This window comes from Folsomia candida, unplaced genomic scaffold (assembly GCF_002217175.1).
Source record: "Folsomia candida strain VU population unplaced genomic scaffold, ASM221717v1 Fcan01_Sc003, whole genome shotgun sequence".
Lineage (NCBI taxonomy): Eukaryota > Metazoa > Arthropoda > Collembola > Entomobryomorpha > Isotomidae > Folsomia > Folsomia candida.
This window is the reverse complement of record NW_019091195.1, coordinates 8,500,965-8,523,866: the sequence shown is the minus strand read 5'-3', so window position 1 is coordinate 8,523,866 and position 22,902 is coordinate 8,500,965. Positions and strand designations below refer to the sequence as shown.

At 39.4% G+C, this 22,902-nt stretch overlaps 1 protein-coding gene across 13 annotated transcripts in view; it reads left to right on the top strand.

The window, feature by feature from the left end:
• LOC110847127 (neo-calmodulin) overlaps positions 1–22,902 on the top strand; it is a 53,600-nt gene that overhangs the window by 18,887 nt on the left and 11,811 nt on the right. The window contains exons 1-3 of one of the 13 annotated variants that reach the window (XM_035849345.1): positions 4,128–6,139; positions 6,203–6,288; positions 12,286–12,449. The exons of 6 other annotated variants lie outside the window; for them this stretch is intronic. In XM_035849345.1, the coding sequence (XP_035705238.1) occupies positions 12,345–12,449 (105 nt within the window). In that variant the 5' untranslated portion in view covers positions 4,128–6,139; positions 6,203–6,288; positions 12,286–12,344. Of the gene's footprint in view, positions 1–4,127; positions 6,289–12,285; positions 12,450–15,943; positions 16,299–17,563; positions 18,539–22,902 lie in introns of those variants that run through there. 6 more of the 13 variants (XM_035849347.1, XM_035849348.1, XM_035849346.1 and 3 more) reach the window with 6 other exon arrangements.

The following is a 22,902-nucleotide window of genomic DNA, read 5'->3' as shown; positions in this document are numbered from 1 at the left end:
GAGTGCATATTTATGTATGTTGAATCTGCACTATAGATTCACACTCAAAGGCTCGATAAATAAAGTCAAAACTTTCTTCGAATTTCCACTGTTCCTCCGTGTATTCAATAAGTAGGAATCTTGTACATACCAGGAATTAGACAAGCGTGAAGTCTGGTTGTGAGGCACGAAGAACTACAAATCTCTCAGCGAGGTCAAACAAGTAGATTTGTCGTACAACTCTGAAATTGATGTCAAGCTCATTATTTGGTTAACTGGAATGCGGAAAAGTCACCTTTGTAATTTCTATAAAATTAATATATACCTGAATGAATGAATAATTACGGCACCTTGCCATTTGCACACCTCAGTAGCTGGATTGCACAATGGCACGACAATTGAAACTGCAGAGCTTTCCTTAACGAGGATTTGATGGTGAAAATATGCAGCTATTACATAGGACATCACCAGCGAAGGGAAATCAATCTTCCACATCTGGCAAATCCACCCTTCTCAAGATTTTGTGCATATTAATAGAAGAACATGGGAAACTGGGATGTGTGTACAAATGATTAGAAAGACACTTGAGTCAGATAACGAAACGTCAGCGACTTTCTCTCTGTAGTTTCAGTTGAAGGTCTTTGCATTCAGGCAGAATACCTGTCATTTCAGAACTTTGGTTCGGATGCTGGTTCCTCCGCTTTCTCCTCACCTACAAGAATCAGGACACAAAGGGATCCTTTGTTATTTCTCATCATTCATCTCTGACACTGACAAATGCACTTCAGATTTGAGTTTTTGTCATCCATCCAATATTCAAAATCAAATATCGTCATCACCACGTTGAGCAAAATTCACTTATGCATTTTTTACATGGGTTGATTATCAAGGAAATTACGCAAATATGGATGGAATAATTTTTTTTACAAAAAAAGTACGGATTTATTTCAAGAATTTAACCATTCTGCAAATAAAGCAAGCTAATAGTTCTATAGTAATCACTGACGTACGTAATATAAACTGAACTGGAGCGAAAAGGGTTGTCGGAGCAAAGACATAATTTAAAGAGCAAAGAAAGAATAATAATCCTTTGCATCATTACTCTCAGCGTGTGCTTGGCTGGGGGCACAGGGTGGACGAAACATGTTGAAAATAAATGAAATTGGTTCCGTCAATTCCAATATAATTTCCCATCAAGGTGCCCCCAATGATGGAGCCACCTTTTGAGTCATTATCCATGAGAAAGGGCTTCATTTATCTTTCTGGAAGGTTCTTGAAAAAAGTCAAAGGATCTGAAATGGGGCGTGAAGAGACGGTCACGGCAACGTCGTAATTTGGTATCTATAATGTGACCAGACACACTCCAACCAAAACCACAGGCCATTATTGGGACCTCGTCCTACGCTGTAGGGTTTCATCATCATCGAAGAAATAAACTCCATTCAGAGCCCAGTAGTAAAAAAAAGTTCAATAATAACGATGGTCTAACTTCTGGTTGAAAAATAGATATCTCTGTGCTGATAAGAATCATACATACACCGCATAGTTTTCTTTGACATACGTGTACAAGGAACGGCTTAGAGAAGGAATTAGAAGCACAAGCTGGTCAATAAATATATATATAATTATATTGGCTCGGTACGTGATGCGAGTTTTCAATAAAATCATTCCACGAAGTAAGAGGGTTACCAATTGAGGTTGCGGTCTTGTTATTTAGAAAAAGCAGGATCAAGATTTTAAGAGGCTGACTGGGAAAAACTCGTTAACCGCGTGGGGTCTGGGAGGCTGGCTCCCCAGAGTCCGTCATTTTTTGTCGCATTATCATGAATTCATTACTCATTATAATACGAAGGTAAGGAGGAAAAGGATCAAGTGAAAGGTTGTTGGCTAGCGGTGAAAGCAGATAAATCCCAGAAGTACACACATTCACCACTCGCCATTCTTCATTTTGAATGGCAGAACGTAAGCCGTTGACTTTACTTCATTTCATCCCAATTCCCATTGGAGTCCATGATATCTGTGTTCTGTTTTTGGGCTGGAGCCCTCGGATCATCATTCACGTTCTTGTCAATTAACCGACGATGGAGGGATTGGCAAGACTTGGTGATCGTTGGGTAAACATAGAAATGCTCTTCATCCCGCAAGCACTGTTTCTTGGTCCACCTCCAAGACGAGTCGAGAGAAAGAAGAATAAGAAGAGCGATGCTTTGGCCCTAATCTCTTGTGCCCTCTTGCCAACCACTTTTTACTGGAGCATTCACAAAAAGCTCTTCTCACTCTTGACAAGGTTTCGTTTCCAAGAAAGAAGCAGATTCTCACAATTCATTCTACGCCCACGACACTCGAGTCTCGTTCAGATATTCTGCGAAATGAATGAGTGGCTGCTTGTGTGAATACCAGGGAAACATTCTGCTGATTTCTGCGTATGGACGACCGTGTAACTGACAGCAAAATTCTCTGACTAAAGTCTTTGGATTCTCCAGAGACTTCTTTGAAGAGCAGTAAACGAGTTTGAGACATAATTATAACGCAATTGAGTGGAGTAGATTCTTAATGACTTCCTACTATGTGGCACTCACTAGACCCGAATGCATTGAAAAGTCAGTCACCCATTGTCTAATTATGTTCTCATGAAGTGAAGCAAATTGATTTTAGTTCGCTATGAAAAGTAATTTACTGTGATTCAATGTTTCCTTACAAAATAAATCGCACGCGTTTAATATTTTGTATCATGCACTTTCGTTTTATTCTATTTGTTGCAGCTTACAATAGTGCAAATCTTTCAAAACGAGGTTCAACAATTTTAAGGGGTCGATATGTACCACATACATTTTATGCAATAATTGATTAGCAGTTGTCTTCCAATTATCACAACGTGTACATATAAGTAAATATGTAGCTATATATCGCAGACTGTGCATCACGCAATGGGCGTTTTTTTTAGTTTTACACGAAATCTGTAAAGGGGGACTGTGAATTTCCGCAGCAACGTATATGCTGGGTTTTGGTAATGATAAGACGGACGAAAGAGTTGCCATGTTCGGATGGATGCATGGCAGGTAGATTAACCATTTTTTCTCTTTTCCTCCACTCACATGCTCCATTAATAAGCCTTAGTCTACCACTACTCGGCTTGCTCTTTTATCCCATCGGGAAAATTACGACATGACATCATCACGTTCATCACCATCTTGCTACAAGTCCCAACTTTTTATTACACAATATGCTTAATGAGGATGGGCACGATAAAAAAGTTTGTAAACTTAATTTGCTCACTCTCCCTTCGTGTGCTGACACCATGATCAATATTTTCGCAAAATCAAAGTCCGCAAATCAAACTTTGCATTGTCAATGTGGGGTGAAAGTTGGATCTACCGTCGAGATAAAACACTACAGAGAGAGAGAAATATAAAACATGAAATTCGAATAAAACAAGGACTGCATCAGAGTCGACATATGCCAAGTAGAGAGATGTACTCTTCATTGACCAAACTTGGTCTGGTCTGGTGGAAAGCGATGCTAATATTCCACCCGACGGTATTTCATCGTCATGCAACAACTGTCACTCATGGGAAGGAAAGCACGGACGAGTCTCCGTCCAAAGTGCTCCTTGCATATAAAAGCTTGTTTTACATGCATTGAGTGCACACTTATGGACAACGACTGCAGAGTCATCATCATAACTTTGGGATTTTATAACGTGGTGAATGCATAAACAATCTCCACTTGGTCGTCCTTGATCTGCACGAGTTCCGGTAAGCGGAACGTTTCGAAACAGCATCAGAGTCGAGGTTGCAGATAAAACTTTGATGGGTTTGTTGTAATCGGACGAGTGAGGAGGAAATGACAGTGTTTTAATAATGATAATATTCGATCCAAGCCCGTTGTTTGTGGTGACAGTGGGATCGAGATGACACGCAGGAGGTTGGGAAAGTCCTTCGCCAGTGAAAGTCAAGTGTGTCGAGCCAGTGACTGGATAGACGAGGAGGGAACATTAAAGGTGAAAGCGGAAGGTTAAGGCTGCTTGTTTCTACGAATAAGGCTGCTGCGAAGGTGTAGTGTCCACCAGGAGCACCAGTACCTACGGACTGTGCTCAATGCTTCGGCTCCCGAATTCACACAGGCCCAGACTGCGTCCCCGAGCAAGGAAGGAACAGTAACAGGGGTTCCGCTACAGTGGCAGAGGAGTGAGATTCTCAGTTTTAGTCAGCCCAGGCACTGCAGATTACGCCATTAGTTCCGAGGCTTTTACTAGTTCGACGCACACCACAAGGCCCTGTCGACTCGAGATGTCTGCCTCCGCGCTCTCTCCTCTCGTCCTCGCTGTCCGGGTTGGTTAGTGGCTCACTTACCAACACACGGGATTTTCATAATCGGTCTCGAGTTGCAACAAAGGCGAGAGAAATGAAATAGAAGGAAGAAAAGTGACGAGGCTGCTGCTGCTGGTGATTACGACACCTTTTTGGAATGTTTTCCCACTACGGCGTCTTCCAGAACGAGTAATCTTAATCTGTTGCCCCGTCTGTTTGTTTGTACACCCGCTCACTCATTCTCTGTCAGAGACCAAGAAGTATAAATCCCGTTCCTTCTCGGCTACTTCATGACACAAGGTTCTTAAGCCAACACACATCACCATCGCTCGCTCCTCTAATTTCTCCCAGTTTCTCAACTCGACTGGCTTTCCCCATCTGCTCACATTTGTTGTTATTATTACATATTTCTGCCGTTTTCTCCCTCCTTTCTCCGGCCCATTCTCAAACCTGTGCATGTGCCAACTAGGACCCTGTGTCAACTTTCTCCCTGTGTCTCTTACTGTGCACCTTTCACTCACAATGATTGTTTCAAGGCAATGTGAACCTTGTTCTGTGACTCCACTGTAACTCTCTCCCTCTGTTTATGACAGACAAGTTGATGGGCTAAAGAATTCTGAAACCCCGTTAAACCTATTTTACCACACCTCGCTCAAGCCAACAAATTGTGAATTTCCGAACGATAATGCTCGTAATCTCGCAAGATCAATAAACTTGCCTCTGGGAATATCCATTTAACTCTGGCCGGGTGGAACGGCTGAGTAATATATTCGCCTTGAGTGAAAGGCAAGAAGGAAGACTCTGATATGGCCAAAATGAGGCAATAAAAACGAGGCATCATCTGATTCTTATCAAGCTCTTTTTTGGTTCGTCCATCGCAAATAAACTAGTCCGATAAAGGCAAATCCAAGCAAAAAGGACATACACAATTGAGTCTGAAACAAGTGGTCCTCACAAAATAAGTAATCACGGACTATATTGGCTACCAAGTTTGGCAACTACGAAAAGATACTGAATTGCATAGTCTCACGAATTCTTGTTGATAAATTCCCAGACATTGTAGACATGCATTTCAAGAAGGAAAGAGATAAATGATACTACAACTGTTTAAAAAATGGATACTCTGGAATGAATGAAGCAGATCAGGAGTCAGTCCATCACCACGTGACATTCTTCTAAAGAGACCAACTATTCGTGACAAAAGCACATTTCTTCCTTTCTCTGTGCAAGCAGGACAGGTGGGTGGTGATAGCACAGCGAGAAATCTTTTCTGCATCGGCCGGCACGATTGTTGTTGAACTGTGCATTTTTGTCAATGCGTTGTTATCCTTGAGACCGGGTGAAGTATATCCGCACTGTCAGAATGTCTCTGGTTTATTAAGCTTGTGAAAGTGAAGTGTTGTAGCCCTGTAAGAATTATTACTGTGCTCCCCATATCAAACCTGACAACGACATTACTCTGTTCCCCCAAAGAATATTTCGGAGGAAAAGAAGAGCCCATAAATAAATGCTCTCTTCTGCCCATCTCCATTCGTGTTTATGTCTTTTCCCCCACTCTCCAAACTTCAATTTATGTATATTACAAGTTGCTGACTACTACTTCGCTGACCAACTAGTTTACTTTTTCCTATAATGTGTGACAATTTCGGGAATGCACAATTCCGCCATTCGGTTGAGCATTGCAAGTGACTCTTTCGACCATTTTGTCCAGTAGCCGAAAAACCATTGCAACTGAAGTTTTGCAAAGCTGCATTTCTTAAGGACAATACCACAAAGGCAACATTTGTGTTGGACGAGGATTTTCTTGGATATGAGTTAAACAACTTCAAATCAACTTTAATTGCTTTAAGGTGAAATTGAGATTTACATAAAAACATTATATTAGAGGAGAACTTAATGGTGACATAATACAGGTAGTCGAATATACATATTCTCGAAAGATATGTAGCGTAACACAAGCAATACTTTGCCAAAACAATTCCGAATTTTCTAATTTAAGGTAAGACAAAAGCTAGTTGTTGCCCATATTCAATATTTATTTTTAGCAAAATCTAGACCAGAAAATTTCAATATGATTATGTTAATTTCCAGATTGCATAATCAAGTAGTCTGTACACTAAAACTATTACAATTCAAAAACATTTCCAAATACGAATTCAGTCTGATTCGTAGTGTTACGAATATCATGTTCTTTGTGTATTTTGCCATTAAAAAGAATAATGAGCAGGAGTGGTTTGTCGCAGTTTGGCTCTTTGGGTTTAGTTATTTATCGCAACTATTGCCCATTGTATGAAAGTAAAGATAAAAAGCTATGAAATGAACGACATGGTTTTGGTTTGGCTAGTGGCCTGATTTTATTATACTGTTCTTACTGATAACATCGAAAAAAAGAAAATGCTCCAAGAGAGCTGGTTCGCTGCAGGATATATTTGACACGATATTATTTCCGGCTGAATCAGCCCCGATAATAAATCATACAAAAATTTGCAATTTTCTGGCAATGACCAAATTGCCAACTCCACCATCGTATCACTACCGATTCGCTACAAAATGCGATTGCAGTGGTGTCCTGATTTTACCAGGTCACACAACAAGATGTCGCACTTTCCTTGGTACGATGATATCACGTAGCAGTAAATACTTAGCAGCGTACATATTTAAGGTCCGTCAATAGGTTCAAGTGGGGAAATCCAGTTCTGCAGAGTGAATAAGAGTCGTATCATTCGTATCGCAACGTGGAGTTTCAGCAAAGCCTAGAATTTCTGGCCCAACTCAAGCTCAGCGAAAGCAAAATCCAATCTTGTCAACCGTGAAACTTGTCAAACAAAAGCTTGAAGAATTTACAAATTCAGTTTCGTGCTTTCAGTTTTCCAGCTTTGTTCTCGTCTATTCCGATTGCGACTCTTTCTGTTTTTCGTAAATATCAAGATTTCCTAAATTTCCTAGAGTTATCTTTTCAACAAAGACAAATTGCCTTCAGAGTGGGCACGTATTTGAAATCGAATTTGGACCCCCAATTTCTGCTGAAACCAAATAAATTACACTGTTCTGTGATTCCTAGAATTGACGAATAAGCCGAGCTTATGTATACGCGATGATAAGAGCGACTTTCTTCTTACTAAGCCTTTGACAAAAGATGGCCATGAATTTAAATCACAGTTCAGTTTCACCGCTACTGTAGCCACATATGCATTCCAAAATCCACACAGTATTTACGTACAATTGCCACGCAAATATTCTTTGATCCATCTAATTATGAAATAGAGTAACTTTCAACTAAATTGGAAAAATAATACGTTTTAAATTTTATCAAAGACTGTCTCATTTTAAAACATTAGTTGCCAATGATAAGGATCAAATTGCTTATTTCTAATAAATTACTTTCGACAAGGCTACCCGTATCTAATCTTTTTCCTATTCGCACTACTAGATATTCCAAATTAATAGATACTATGCATGCACGCTCTCATCCGGAAACTCCCTGCAGTCAATATATTCATGATATTCATTTACAACCCGACAGTAAAACGGATCCATAATAGCGAAAACCACTGGAAGGATTAAACTCTACTGAAGAATTGTGTAAACATGAGGAGAGGAGGCGTCAAAAGCAGTGACAAAGCATCGAATGAAAAAGTCTAGTCCAATAATGTTTGCAACTTTGTGTAACTGGATCCTAGCGAGATTTGCATTGCTGTTACTCGAAAACATTTATTGGCAATCGTACTACAGAAGTAGTGGAGCTCTAGTAGTGAGTGGTGGTGCCGAGGATGGAGAGAGAGAGGGAAAGTGATGGTACACATGTAGGACTGCGTGGTGGTGGAAGGCGTAGGAAGTCAGAACGTACTGCACAACATGTCGTTTGGTGGAATGTGGTGAAAGTGTAGGAGAGGATTAACATGCCCAAGAGGTTACATCGTTTCCCCAGGAAATGGTTGCGTTTCTCTCGTCTCGGGTCCTCTTCCCCTGTCGCATCTCATTTTCCACATTACCATTATTGCTCATTTTGTCAGTGTCAGCAGTGTCTGTGAAATATTCTTTTCTAATCCCATCTCCAACTTTGGTACTTTTCACTTTGTAGCCAAAAGACTGGAGGGAAAATGGGTTGTGTGCATCCGAGCAGCAAGCAGAGAGCCGGCAGCTAGGTCAGGGCAAAAGATTTGGATTTTAGTCTAATGAAGGAAGGAAGCATTGAGCGGATTGGGTGGTTAGTGGATGTGGAAAGCCAAGATTTACGCTGCCACGATGAGAAACCGAGCATTCTTTGATGTCCAATAAACAACTAAATGCCTTTGGGGATAAAACATACAATCAACGGGAGAGGAGATATGCCTTTCTGTTGTATATGCAACCCACACTTTACGGCTCCGCTCAGCAGTTGCAACTTTCAATTCGATAAACAAGTCGGGATAATAGCCATCGCTTTCTTCCCAGTTTTCTGGAGCAGCACACATTGCCTTCCATACTTCTTGCCATGCATGTACAGAGGTTGGAGAGGAGCTAAACAAGTAAAGTGGAAAGATTGGGCCAAGCTTTCATCCTGAGACGAGGACGAAATCGACTTGGACGAGTCAGTAGTCTTGGCTCTGCATTTAGTTCAGTTTAGTTTGATGTACACAAGCATTGTTACAACATTCGCCTTTGTACTTTTCCTACGACCAGTGTTCCATTCCAGAGGAGAGAGAAAGCAAAAGTTTGGATGAACGGCAGCAATGGTATGTAGCAGCACTCAACTCTGAGTTTTGGTTTCGTTCCATGGCTGGTTAGTTCGCCAGTTGGTTTCCTGGGATCCTAAGATTCCTCCTCAAATATGTAATAACGGCAGCAGAGAAAGGGAGAGCCCACATCATCTCACCCTTATTTCTGGTCTGTGGCTCGACCATCCAATTCATCCAATTTTCAATTTCCCGTCGTGCCAACCCTGTCATGATCATCATTACAATTTTGATGTAAGGTTCCGTCCGAGGTTATCTTTTCATAGTTTTATCGAGGTTTTCCCTCTTTTGTGTGTCTACATTTTCAGCACATCAAAATTGAACACATTTCATATTATTATTGCTTCACTTTCATCAATGTTCAATGTTCATGCTCAGCAACACATAAAACTGGTCTATAATTTATACCTCTGCTGCTGTAAGAACCAGACAACAAACATATGTAGTCCAGGATTGCAAAAAAAAACGAATTTTCCATTCCAAAAAGTAGAAAAGAAAAAGCCGACAATAGTTTTTGCTCCCCTGTTCGACTCTAAAATAACATTCAATTTAAAAGTCTGCAATAAAATCAAAAAAGGCTTTCAAACTCCCGATGCAATCTCGAATAGTTTTCTTTCATTTTATATAACAAATCTGTGGAGTCACTTTAACTGTCATTTCACTTCAAAGATAAACAGTCCAATTGATTCTTTGATACATGAAGTGGTATGACGGCAATGTCAATAAATAAGAGGATTGGAAATTATCCACACTGTTTAGGGAGGTGGTCGTGTTGGTTTGCTCCAGTGCCAAAATAATGGGAGTGTCAGGACGGTAAATATACATTTATCGGTGTCACTCTTCTACAAGCACCCATTTGCCACTTCTCCCTTGGAGGGTTGCATTACATACATACTGAGAAATGTCAACATACAAAAATCAGAAACAGGAGAGCTTCACCGAATCACCTCGGCCATTCGAATTCTTCTTGGTTATCTCCTCTTGTCTCTTTTTCATCCATCTTATTCGGAGAAAACCAGCGAAAGTACTAAATCATGTCATCTTTACCCGTAAGAAGAACTTTCTCCAGGCAATAAGTTAGATTATGGCGGAAGGTACAGCAGTGGCGGAGAACACTGACAGCGAGGCAAAGATTTTGCTTTTATGCTTTTACTCCGTCTTCATCGCCCTCCTTCTCGTACGAGGGCCACATCATCATCATCACACACAAACACACACGTCGAGGTAAGACCAGGATAAGCATATAGAGAGACTAATGGCTTAGAGGCTTCACACTTTCACCAGCACCATTACAGGCAGGCCAGCCAGCTACGTATATATTTCGCTCTCTCGCAAGCGAACATGATATCCAGCCAAGGTGGATGATATGAGGATCTAGATCAATCTTGATTGGGGACAGGCGGCTTGGCTGGGCTTGGCAGAAAAAAATTGTCAGTTCTTGTGTCAACTTTGTCAAATGGTTAGTGACAGCTGCAAAAACTTTTTCCCCAAAGATGGATAACGGAAACTTGCTTCCCGAGGACCAAGTAAAAGCAGATACATATCTGGAATATTCCGTTTCGGTAAAAAGTTGTGCAACTTCTCTGTAAGAACTACTCGCTTATTAAAACAATTGCAGATGCTCCCTCTCCGTCTCAGTAATTATATCAAGTACTTTATTAATGCCTATTTGGAGGTACACAGCGTAACTTTCTTACAATGATTAGCAATTTGCTCACTTGGATATTCCCTAATTCAATTTTAGGTTATTATAAGCATAAGAACTTGCTGGATTCCGTGATGCCCTTGTAAATATGTAGAGCAAATGTTGATGGTCTTGAAGCGATTTGTTTAAATACTTAGAGCCCACATGTTCAACAACTTCAATGTTATAAATGCTAATATATACACGAATGAATAAATTTAGAAAGGTTCACCCTGGAATCGTGGCAATAAGAAGTTCTTAAATGAAGATTAGTTCTGAATTATAAGGTTCTGATGTCAATTTAGTGTCCGATCCAAGTTTCCCGTATTTACCTCCTATGCTGAAAAATTAATGAAGAGTTGGCAATAAAGTCGTCCACTTTACTTTGCAGTAAGCAAAAAACTGGCCCCACTGAAGGAGCGGAGAAAGACGCCCTTGAGGGGTGATGTACACATGAATCAATCCGATTCATTGTCTTATAAAGTAGAACAAGTTTCTCTGGTTTGAAATATTCATAGACATTTTGGGGACTGCAATAAGTATAACCATGCTCAAGTGGAAGCCCTACTTCCAAACTGAGGACGACCAAGGCTGGAAAAGTTGTGTGTAACCTTCTCTCGTCAGATCCATGTGTCTAATGTATCTACAACTTACAGATAGTTACAAACAAAGTAGAAAGTATCTGTAGCTGAAGCCCAAAGGAGAAAAATTTGCATTCTCTATTTACCTCCTTGAACTCGCCTTGGAAATTTATTGAGACAGAATTTCGTATACTTCCCGTTAAGAAGGTTTGAATAGCAAAATTTAACATTCACTCACTGTTTACGGGATGGACCTTGAGAGCAGAATCTTGCTCATTTAAATGCAAATAAATAAATTGGACTCCCTCTTCATCATCGAGAACTAGGAACTTTCTTCTTTTGAAACTTTACACTACGCTGTACACCAGTCCGTCCGGTTAAGTATGACTTACGAGTATCAAATACAAGTAATGTTGAGCAAGAGTGAAATGAGAAACCGAATGGAGTTAAGCAGTTGCTTACTTCTGCTCTTAAATCTTGTTATTATCCAATTTTAGGAGACGTTTACAACTTCTTTATCGAGAATATAAAGGCGAGATTGGAAACTAAAATAATAAACCTAGAAACACAACCATCGCGATCTTATCATATATACATTCGTATGTAAGCTACCTGTTTTTGTAGGCAGTTGCCAAAATTGAGATGGAAAATATTCCTTTTTCTGATTGCCTACAGTAGAGTTGTGACTTCTTTTATGTTCTTTCCTTTTATAAATTATATAAAAGTCTCAAGTATAATTGATTACACTTTCATTTTCAATTTACTTAAATGATTGGAAAGGATTTTGAAAAATGTGGGGGCACTTCTTTCCCTTGAAGTTTTTATGCAATTTTGCAAGATGCATTGAAAATTGAAGTTCTGATTGAATCAGTTTGAAATTACGTGAAACCCAAAGAGCCAAATCTGCAATGACGACATTTGTATTTCATTTACTTTTCTATTTTTAAGCTACATATGATACCATTCAGGCTACAAAATCAAATTTATAGACTGAAAATGGAGAATTTCCACTGTAGGAGACGGACAACCAATTTTGTAAGACAGAGAGTGCACTGATACAAAACCCTTGACCAAAATGGCCTTTGCGGCAGCAAGAATGATTCGGAAGCAGGAGGTCAGACCTGTACCTGTGCATTCTCGCAGACCTTCAAAAGACGACCACTCCAGATCCAGGAGCAAGGTATACAAATCCGTTTAACTTGAGCACAGGTGCGTCAAACCAAATAACAGCGGAAGTTGCTTAAAAACTAATTTACAATAAAAAGTTTCCGGTACACCGATTATTCTTAATTAGCAAATCAATTGGACATGTAGCACTTTTTCAGCAATAAAAATCAATGAGCATGTTTATACTTCAAAATATCAAGCTCGAGCTGCAGCTTAATAACCAAGACTTTCAGTTAGTCACGGAAGAGTGCTCAGTAGTTTTTGTAGCCAAATGCTTTGCAAACACAATTTTCTTGTTTGTCCAGTTGCCCTCTTAAGAGTCCCATCATTACTTATTGGAACGTATTACTTTTTCCGTGAAGAAAGTCCATCCTTCTGGTGAGCAAGTGTGCTGAGTGATTCACACAGTATTCAATTGCACTGCAAGGAAAGAGTGCTGTCAGCCAGCAGCCCTACTTTCTCGTGACATGAAGGGCCGACTTGATTGAGAGCTTTAGGCTTGGGCACTTGACTCGCCTGAGGGAAAGGACATACGTGGAATAATAAAAAAGGATGAAATCTCATCTCGAGTCTGACCAAGCCCTTCTTGTTGAAGAAAAAATTCAAGTAAGGTCAGCAACAATTGATAATTTCTCTAACTTTTCCGAACATTACTAAACTGTTAATATTTGAGGAATATGAAGCTTCGTCAAAGATGCAACAGGATTTTCATAATTATAAAATAGTAGAATTTCCTTATTCTAACAGAATAATCCTCTTTTCTGATTATGTATATATCTTGTGGTGATTTCTATTGTAGTTTACAAGAGGCAATGGCCAAGATAAAATATTTTCTAATTTTTCGTCTCCACAATAGTTCAATTAGTAGCGAGTGTGAAATTGTGGTGGTGAAAAGCGTCGGAGGTTAGTGAAAGTACTGCAGTGAAAATTCGATTCCCATAATCTCATCCAGTGAAGTGAAGGAGAGAAAATCGGCCAGGCGTCAAGAATAATGGGATGAATTGAATTAGCCACGGAAAATAATTTAAAATTTACTACAAAATGCTTTTAAGCTCATCAATAATTTTTTGTTCATCGAGCGTTCTGCGTACGTACTCCTCCTTTGTTACATTGTTGTTCCAAGCCAAAGCAGCTTTTGTTACTTTGATGCAACTTCCCATGACTGAATTTCAATTTTGGAACTTGCACTTATCAAGGATTCGTGTGCAAAATAAATTTAATTGACAGGACGAAAGTACTTTCAAATTCAAACTTTAGTAGAGATATGTTATAGCTAGATAGTCATATATGTATGATATGGTTTTGAAACTGACTTCTGAGTAGTTTGTTATGAATATCTTTGTTACGTATTTGCTCGTTTATTATCCGAAATACTAAGCAAATACTAGAGGAATATGGAAAGTTTGTTGGGTTTTGCTGACGTAATCTCATTCCATCTCATCTCCAATATCTAATTTAATTTAATTGAAATTTCCAATATCAGATACGAAGTGGTTCATCCGCTTTCATCTCATTCTTGCAGCTTTAGTATTTCCAACTTAAAGTCAAGCGTGTATGTAATGTAATGTATTGAGCTATAGTTTAAAGGCGGTTTTATCCAGGAGTATGTTGACTTCGTTATACATTGGTCATACATAATATTGTACATAACATACCATTGGTGATACATAAATTGAAAGCGTGAATTTTATTGCATTTCGATTTTTGCAATAAATTTACGGCTCGTATATGTACGTAAATATGATGGCTAGATAACTATGTATGATGATAGCCTTGTTATGATCCTATGTAAGGAGGTAGATGAAAGGTTTTGGATAAATCAATAGATTCGAGAAGTTGTTAGATCAAAATGTATCATACTTTTCATAGCTATAGGCACAGGACCCATATTCATCATCGAAAAACTATAGACTTCAAATCAAACAACCGGCATCCTTACGGCTACATGTACACATGTACATATACAACATATGTACGCACATATGAACCAGTACACTTTGTCAGATTGGACAATGCCCAATATTCATTTCATCTCACGAGGCAAGATCTATATGTGATGTTCTAACCATTTCTATTGATTTCTTCTGACTTTATTTCTAACAATGGAGGTCTCCCAACGTATGCTCACAGATTTGGACCAAACTAGTGTCAATCGATCACAAATATAATTAGTATGAAATTTGCAAATGGAACTATCTGCCAATGCGCAGGTTTGGCGGATATATTTGCATAAAAAGAGGAGAAAACGCACCAAAAGGCTGGCAAATTTTTCATTTTCCAAATTCCCTGCGCATTTTTCTGCTTTGAATGCAAATATCTCCGCCAAACCTGCGTATTGGCAGATAGTTCCATTTGCAAATTTCATACTAATTATATTTGTGATCGATTGACACTAGTTTGGTCCAAATCTGTGAGCATACGTTGGGAGACCTCCATTGTAAGTGCACTATACATATTTCTTGGTATTTCGCTACTACTGCTCTACAACAGGACAAGATTTGCGTGGATAGAGAACATTGGAAAGAACTCTGAACTATGGTGATGATCGGCACGAATGTATCGACAGGGTTTTCATGGAGGTCATTTGTTTTTATGTTCGACTCGGATGTCAAAAGATCTCTGTTCTTCGTTATCTCGTTTTGGACATCACTTCGAGTACTGCTCGTACACCATCAACCTGAATATAGAGATTTGTCTCATGCTTAAAAAATAGGGAAAGATCATATCTTCTGGGAGACGGTGTTATAGATACTTCTGTTTAAATGGAGGGCATTACCAACTCGCTGACCTCGGAATTACGTACGTAATCTCCAGGTTTTCTACGGATATATCCTTCCTGGTAATAGCCGTTGATTTCGGTTACAACCAGGTGTTTTATTACGTCGAGTTTTTCAAAGTTTGCTACTCCCTTATGCTTACACATTTCGCAGCATAAAATAAACACGAGTTAAACAGAAGGGATGTGTCAATATTTCTGCAGTGTTGCCTGTAAATGTAATATAGTAGATTGGGAGGAAGAGACAATTGCGATTACAACCTTCTAATTGCTCTGTGATTTTGCAATATTCCACAGTGTAATGTGGTTAGCGTGCATCGTCGTTTTATTCATTTGCCTCATACATATACATACATACACACACATTCACTTTGTAATCCACTTTACCTCCGATTAATTCATCGCCCGAGTCGGAAGTGTTCATGGAGGATTAGCCTAGAATCACGATCAGGAGAGAGAGAGAGAGAGTCGTTGGCGTATGTATTGTCTGCGCCCCCGATAATGCAACGCGACATGCGGGGACGAAAATGTGGGAGAAAGTTATATCCATTGTGTGGGAAAGTGGAGAACGGTAGTAATGATATAATAATACTGGAAAGCAGTTGGTCCGTGTTTTTCTACTGCTTACTCTTGTTGGATGAGGGGGAAGGGGAAGTGTCGCTGGGCAGATGAGGAGGGACTGCTGAAGAAGAGAGCATGAAGATAAGTGAAAGTTAGTGAGCGGATGGCTGGGAAATCTCCCAGCACTACGGCCTGCCTCCATGTACATACGTATGACCGTGGAAGGCTGAGACGTACATACATATGTGCACGTATAGGCTTATAAATACGTATATGGACTTGTACATAAGTGTACACGGTCGGAGTGTGACAGATAGATTTTCTCATTTCCCTCCGATCCCGTTCACCACATTGACAATAAATTTTTGCCAATGGAAAAGAACAGTCGAGTCCTGTTGCTTCGTGTCTCGTCACGCCTCGATGCCCATTGTTTTCGCTGCTTCCTGCTCCTCCCCGTGTGGTGTCTGACTGGGTGATCAGCTCCAAATTGAGAGACGTCCAGAAGCGGAGACTAATCCCGAGTGGGTGAGGTTCCTAATTATTGTGATTTACGGTGAAAAAGAAGGCCATACTTAGGTGCATATACGTAGGCTCACTGCAACCCAATAATAATTATTACTTGAGTGGTCACTCTGAATTTTTATTTCTAAACTCTCGTCTGCTTAATTAGGAGACGAGGTAATTTAGCAACTTCAAAGCTCTGAAAAGTGTTTCAGTGAAAGTACATAAGTTTGCTGTGGTGAGATTCTAGTCCGTGATGAGGGCTATTCCAGTAATTGTTGGTGGTGTATATACATCTTTTTGCTTTTTGATGGTGGAGTGCTCATGGGAATTTTAATGAGTAGACTGGGAATTCCAGATTTGTTGTAGAACCAGCAGCAGTAATATGTTACCAGTTACTACAAGGTTTGTGGAAACGACTCAAAAAATCATCATCTCTGCTCGACTTTCTTCCCATGCAGCAGTAAATCCCCTGTCTTATTTGTCTGCTGTATTTTACCCTTTGAAATTCAGTAAACAATGGTCAATGGCACGTTTGGGAGTTATTCCCTTGCTCAATCGGAATCTGGGTTTAGCTGGTTAAAAAGTACTCCATTACGCTGTGTCTGTTTATGTGAGCACAATATGAGTTCGGTTCCATAATTGAGTATCTTCTCAGAAGACGTGCCCATAACATCCATAATCATATTGAATTACTTTGTTGGTTGAGGCGAATGTCAGTCTCGAAGACAGCGGGGAATGAGAGTTGTTTGTTGTTCTTTGTCCTTTCACACCTGAGCCAACCACCAAGTGAAGGCCAGTTGCATGACGAATCTCTACCGTGCCATGGAATTAAAATATTGGGAATTGAGGGACATTTAATCAGGGAAATGACGTTCACAGGAGCATGTCGTAAAATGGCACAAGTAGATTACCCCCAGCGACTAACAAACTCCAGAATATCGCGTCTTGCACTGAATCACATTCATGAGACGGAACATAGTGAGTGGTTTTATTAGTGTGGTCGTTTAATGAAATGGCAAAGACGAGACGTGCATTTATCACAGAGTCAAGTTGCTTGGTTGGTTGGTTTACCTTTTCTCCACATGGAGGTATTGAATGACACTTTTTTAGTAGACACGACATTTTGATTGCTTGGTCCAACTTTTTCTTAGTAACGGTTGCTTGCCTTCGTAGAGTGAAGTTGCATTTAGTAATTGGACCCAAAAAGCTGTTATGCTCTAACATGCACCCACCACCACTTTGGTTTGCATTTATATCTATCCTGCTTTCAAACCATTTTGTCATAGAATTTTCTGTCCACGGACGAGGGACTAGTTTCACGAGCTGCTGCTGCTAAGGACATCACCGTCGCAGTTTTCACTTCTCCAACCACCATCGCCGCAAGATCGTTGTCAGTGCATCATGGATAAGCGACGACCCATCAGAACTGCCACTCCTTCATCCCATCAACAACTTGTTATAGAACACTTACTAATTTTACAGTCACCATTAACCCCTTCGACACTTTCCAAAAACTGAGGTGTTCCCGACTCGTGTAAAAAAATCTACAAAATGGAATGACTTTTCCACCACCAAGGACGCGTAGTGCAGTTTTAATTTGATTTTCCTATATCTATAGTTGAGTCGCTATTAATAGTTTTTGAATGAACCGTACGTGTGAAAATCTGCAAAAATCACCACCCTTACTTTAATAATATAATATACGCTACCACCACAACCAACCACGTTACAAAAGGCCTGTTACAAAAGTGATTCCGCCCAATTACGCTTCAACTTCAACTTCTTGGTCATCACGGCTGCTGCAAAAGATCAACCACAATCCTTATTTTGGAACAAGTTTAGCCCACCGAAACAACCATTCGTTAAAAATTATGAAACAAGTGGATGCACAAGATCTGATTAATACTTCAAAATAATTATACCACAGTAATAATAGAATAACGCGAAAAATATCATCGACTTCCCGAGAGCTTTTACCCATTAGTTAACTAAATAGTGCGAACAGAATTGACTAACAAAAGTAATATATACATAAACGAGTATAAATATATCGGAGCCAATAAAACAGAAGAGGTGACCAATGACCAGCAACCTTTGATGATGATGATGATCTTTCCTTGCACGACTGCCTTGTGAATGGTCACTAGATTGAGACGATTGTAGCCCCTCAAAACCAATCCATATCCACCATAGAGCACCCAGAGAAAGTTCATCCATCGTCTGTGAGAGAAATGCATGCTGGAGTCGTATCTAGAAATTTGGCAAGTTTATTATACTCACTCCTCTTTTGTGTGGTCACGCTGTTTCGCTGCTTACAGTATTTGATGTTCCGTTTACTGGAAATGCATAATTGTGTCAACTGCCTTATCTGGTGTCATACATTCTGTGTTGTATAATATCTAATATTTCGTACGCTAAAAACGCCCAAATCACTTGGTGGCAGGAAATGCAATCCTGTGAGCAGAGGAATGTCGACGGTTACATGGGAGAGATGCATATTTAGTCATTTCAATGCTTTGGATGAGACAAAAATTTTGAGCCCTAGATATGCAGCATATTCGTACTATCTTATTCCTATACAAGAACCAAGTGGGGTAAATTATGTAACTTTAATAACTTTCTATGATAAATAGATGTCAGGAACTCAGATATTTCATGAAACTACTACGATTTGCTTCTTGAATAGATGTGCTTGACTCGGAGATTTTTATATTATATCAAACCAAGCAATACACATGTGGGAAAAATACTGCTAGGAAATAATCAACTTTTATTATCCCATATAATATTAAAGGCATTTCCAAATTTTACTGCAAACTATATGTCTTTTCTAATAGTTTAGCTTCCAATTTCATCCTTCTGATAATAACTTGCTAATGGCGTCATACACGTTATTAATACTTTCAGTTCCTAAAATTCCAGAAAATTTTCAAGAAAATTATTCGCCCACTTTGCAATTAGAATTATTAGAAACCAGTGTAGAAAGATGTAAGGAATGCGCATAATAAGCCAGGCTCAATTTGAAGCAGTCTACTCAGGGGGTGGCTACGTGATTAATTAATGATTATGCCCTCCGCACAGAAAATGGGACCACTTCTGATGTGACTGAAATGAGAACGGGACGTAATGCGTACGCTCTCACTTTTGCTTTCTCTCTATTTTTCATCACAAGCTGTGACCGTACTTTTCGCTTTTCTCCGAAATCATAAAACTTTTAGAATGAATCCCCTGCGACCTGCCGTGGTTTCTGTCGGAACACTTAACATATATTTTAAACACTTCCACCAGGTTTTTTTCTAGGTGCCAGATTTATTGCGATGACATATTTTATTCATTTAGTAGTGCAAAGGACTGCACTATTTTACAAGTGGTCAAATTACTCATCACAATAATGTCCTCAGTAGAAAAATGAAAAATGAAATATCTACTTCTTCTTCATCACTAAGAAAAACAATGAGCCCACTTTCCATGCGTTTGAATAGTGTCAATTGGAGATTGGCGATAGAAGGGCGAGTAAAATATGAATGCTGTAGCTTTTACTACGCACGTTGGAGGAGTTTTGTGACACAATTTTATCTGATGAAGTTTTCGCCTTCACTGTTTTGTGCTGGGAGGCTGCGGCTGGACGGCTGAGCTAGATTCGAGTAAGGATCTCTGACAATGGTGTTAGAGTTCGGAGCTAATTTAGGAGACAGTTACACTCGTAATTACAACAGCAATTCCACTATTTAACTTGCTATCTATTGTGCTGCAGAAATCCATGCCACTATATTTCTCAGCAAGATCAGGCAAGCATTTCAAAAGACATTGGCGTGGTTGGGTTAGCAGCATTTACTTAATGACATGCGTTGCTCCCGTTCTACCAGCACTAGCAACTAACAAGTTCTAAACGCAATAAATTACGAGACAACTAGGTACGTACGACTGAGAGGAGATAATATAATTTGGAACACGAATAGAAAACAGTATGAAAAAGTTTGCATGCATTGGTTACAGCTTCATAAAATTCCTTCAGTCGAGTCTCATAGATAAATACATAAAACTTAAAATTAGTACTAACTGCATAAGTACTTGAGCAATTTCATAGTACGGGATTGAATTATTTATTATGCCGCTGCACAAACAGTCACTTCGTCAATTAATCCACAGGGAATTTTTGACATAAATATGCAGGATTTTTAAATATTTACATCTTTGTCCATAATTTTTATTTCGATGTAGCAGGCAATTTGGGATTCATTAAAGTCTAATTGCTATTCCCTGGGAAAAACAGGACTGAATCACTTATATGTATAGCATGCATATGTTTGTACATATTTATTGCGCTGTTAATTGCAGAGACTGTGTTCTGATTTTGAAAATAGATCGATCGAAAGCTCTTACGGTTGAAGGACCATAATACTCATACGAGTACATATTGGCTTAAGTACTGATGGAGTAGTGTGCAAATATCTGTGCAAGAAAGCACACGAAAATGAGAGGCAGAATATTTAGTTTAGAGCATGCAGTAAACCTGTCATTCTAATATTTTTTCAATCAGAAAATTGAGTTGGTTGGGCGGAATTTAGAAAATTTATATAGAAATACGACCGATCTGATACCAGTCCAGAATAAAGTGAGTCTCGATAAAATATGTCTGTGCTTCCAGACGAGACGTAGATACATATGGCACACGATATATTCTTTGATTATTAGACTTTCCCTTTCCTTGGAACGTTCAAGATGGGGCTTAGAATTAGGTATTTTGATCAATAGTGTGATAATGAGCACATTTTTCAACGTCATTGAATCAGTTTTAGCCTCACTTTAAAGGGGGAAAAAATTTCGTAGCATTTATTAATTAAAGAATCTATATTTTCATAAATTTCCTTTATATTTTCACTACTTTTGAAAAGTCTTATCAGCACGTTCAGTGATGATCAAATGTTCTATAACGTTTATGAAAATGTGTTATTTAAAAAAATGCTTGCACCAGCGTATCTAGATAACGTGGATAATACAGTAAAAGTCAAAATTCCAAAATATTATCCAGCAATATGTACGTATGTATCTAGTACATAAGTAAATATGTACATAACGTGGGTAGATAAATGTTCACCGCAGATGTATGTAGGAATATAACTAAATACATAAAGTACATTTTCGGTAAAGGCCAAAGAATTTTCCAATTTCCTAAAGTTTTCAAATAAATTTTGAAAGTTTTACCAACGAATTTGTTTGAGGTCATTTTCTAACTTTACCATTTAATTACTTTTACCCTTTCACATCAGGCTGAGTCAAAATTGTTGAGTTAAGCAAAAGATGTACATAAATATATAGCTAAATAGGCAGGTGGATGGACGGACGGGCGGACATAAATCCCAGCTGGAAGTATAAACTAGAGCCCTTTTATTTCAGATCAGCAGATCAAACGGGATTTGCGGGTGTGACTGAAATACAAGATATTTCGTAGTAAATCTCACGCATAATACGGTCCACAGTTTCTCTGTGTGAAGACATAAAGCGACTAATTCAATATTATCGCTCAGTCCGTAGTCATTTCTTCAATTGACAATTCAGCTGCGAAAATTCATAAAGCTGCGTTATTTCATTAGAGATATGAAAGTGCAGGCTTCTTTCTGAAACCCTTTCCTTTGTGGACATAACGATGCAGACATTTTGGAGAAATTCTTTCCTGCTTCTTGGTTTCCAGTCGTAGGGGCGAACACGTTGCAATTCATAAAAACTTTATTGCTTCCCAATAGTTTGCTTTCTCTTACTTTCCATACTTCTTACAAACTCTGGCTTTTTGTACAATTCTCCATTGCCAATGTCGACTCAGCGTTCGACTTGGACTACCAAGTAAACTCTATTTCGGGCAGCATCAGAATTCTGAAGGAGTTTTTGCTTCTCTACGTGTCCTACTGAGGTGTCCCTATTCATCTCTGTTTGCGCTCGTGCTTTCTCCACCACTCGTTCCTCATCTCCCCCTCCCAAGGAGTCTCCCATGGTCCAACACTCCTCGCATTTGGCACACATGCTGCTACCACGACCAACTACACTCCTTTCACGAGGAAGCTGGTTGTCCTGAGTGTGTGGTGGAAAGAATTGCCATGGCTGTGATTCGAGAGTCGATTCGAGGGAGGAAGGAAGTGATCTGACGAAGGTAGTAGACAGACACAGGCAGGCAGCCTAGCTGGCCCAGTCAGAATACATTTTTGGCAGAAGGTCGCATTTCCTCCTTTGTATGCAAAATAACTTGCCAAGGAATCTGCCCAGGATTTTAGACTCCACGTTCTCACAATCTCTAAACTTGAGTGTCTTTGAGTGACTCTTTTTGCCCATCAGCCATTAAAATCTCCGGCTTGAGTCACCTGAATTCATGCCTCTGTCAGCATTGCCCAGTTTTCCTCTCTGCCTTCATAACGACTCGTTTCTATCCATCCATGCAAATGTATGTCGCAGGCACATTTTGAACTTAAATGCATTTATGGAGATGATGATGATGATGTCTCAGGAAGCACCGAAGCACGCAGAGCAACAGCTCAAAGCAAGAGCATGAGTTGAGTTTGGAGAGAATTCTTCTTGATTATCGTTATTATGTCCTCTTACATTCACAAGGGCAATAAGTCATCCTGACAGGAAG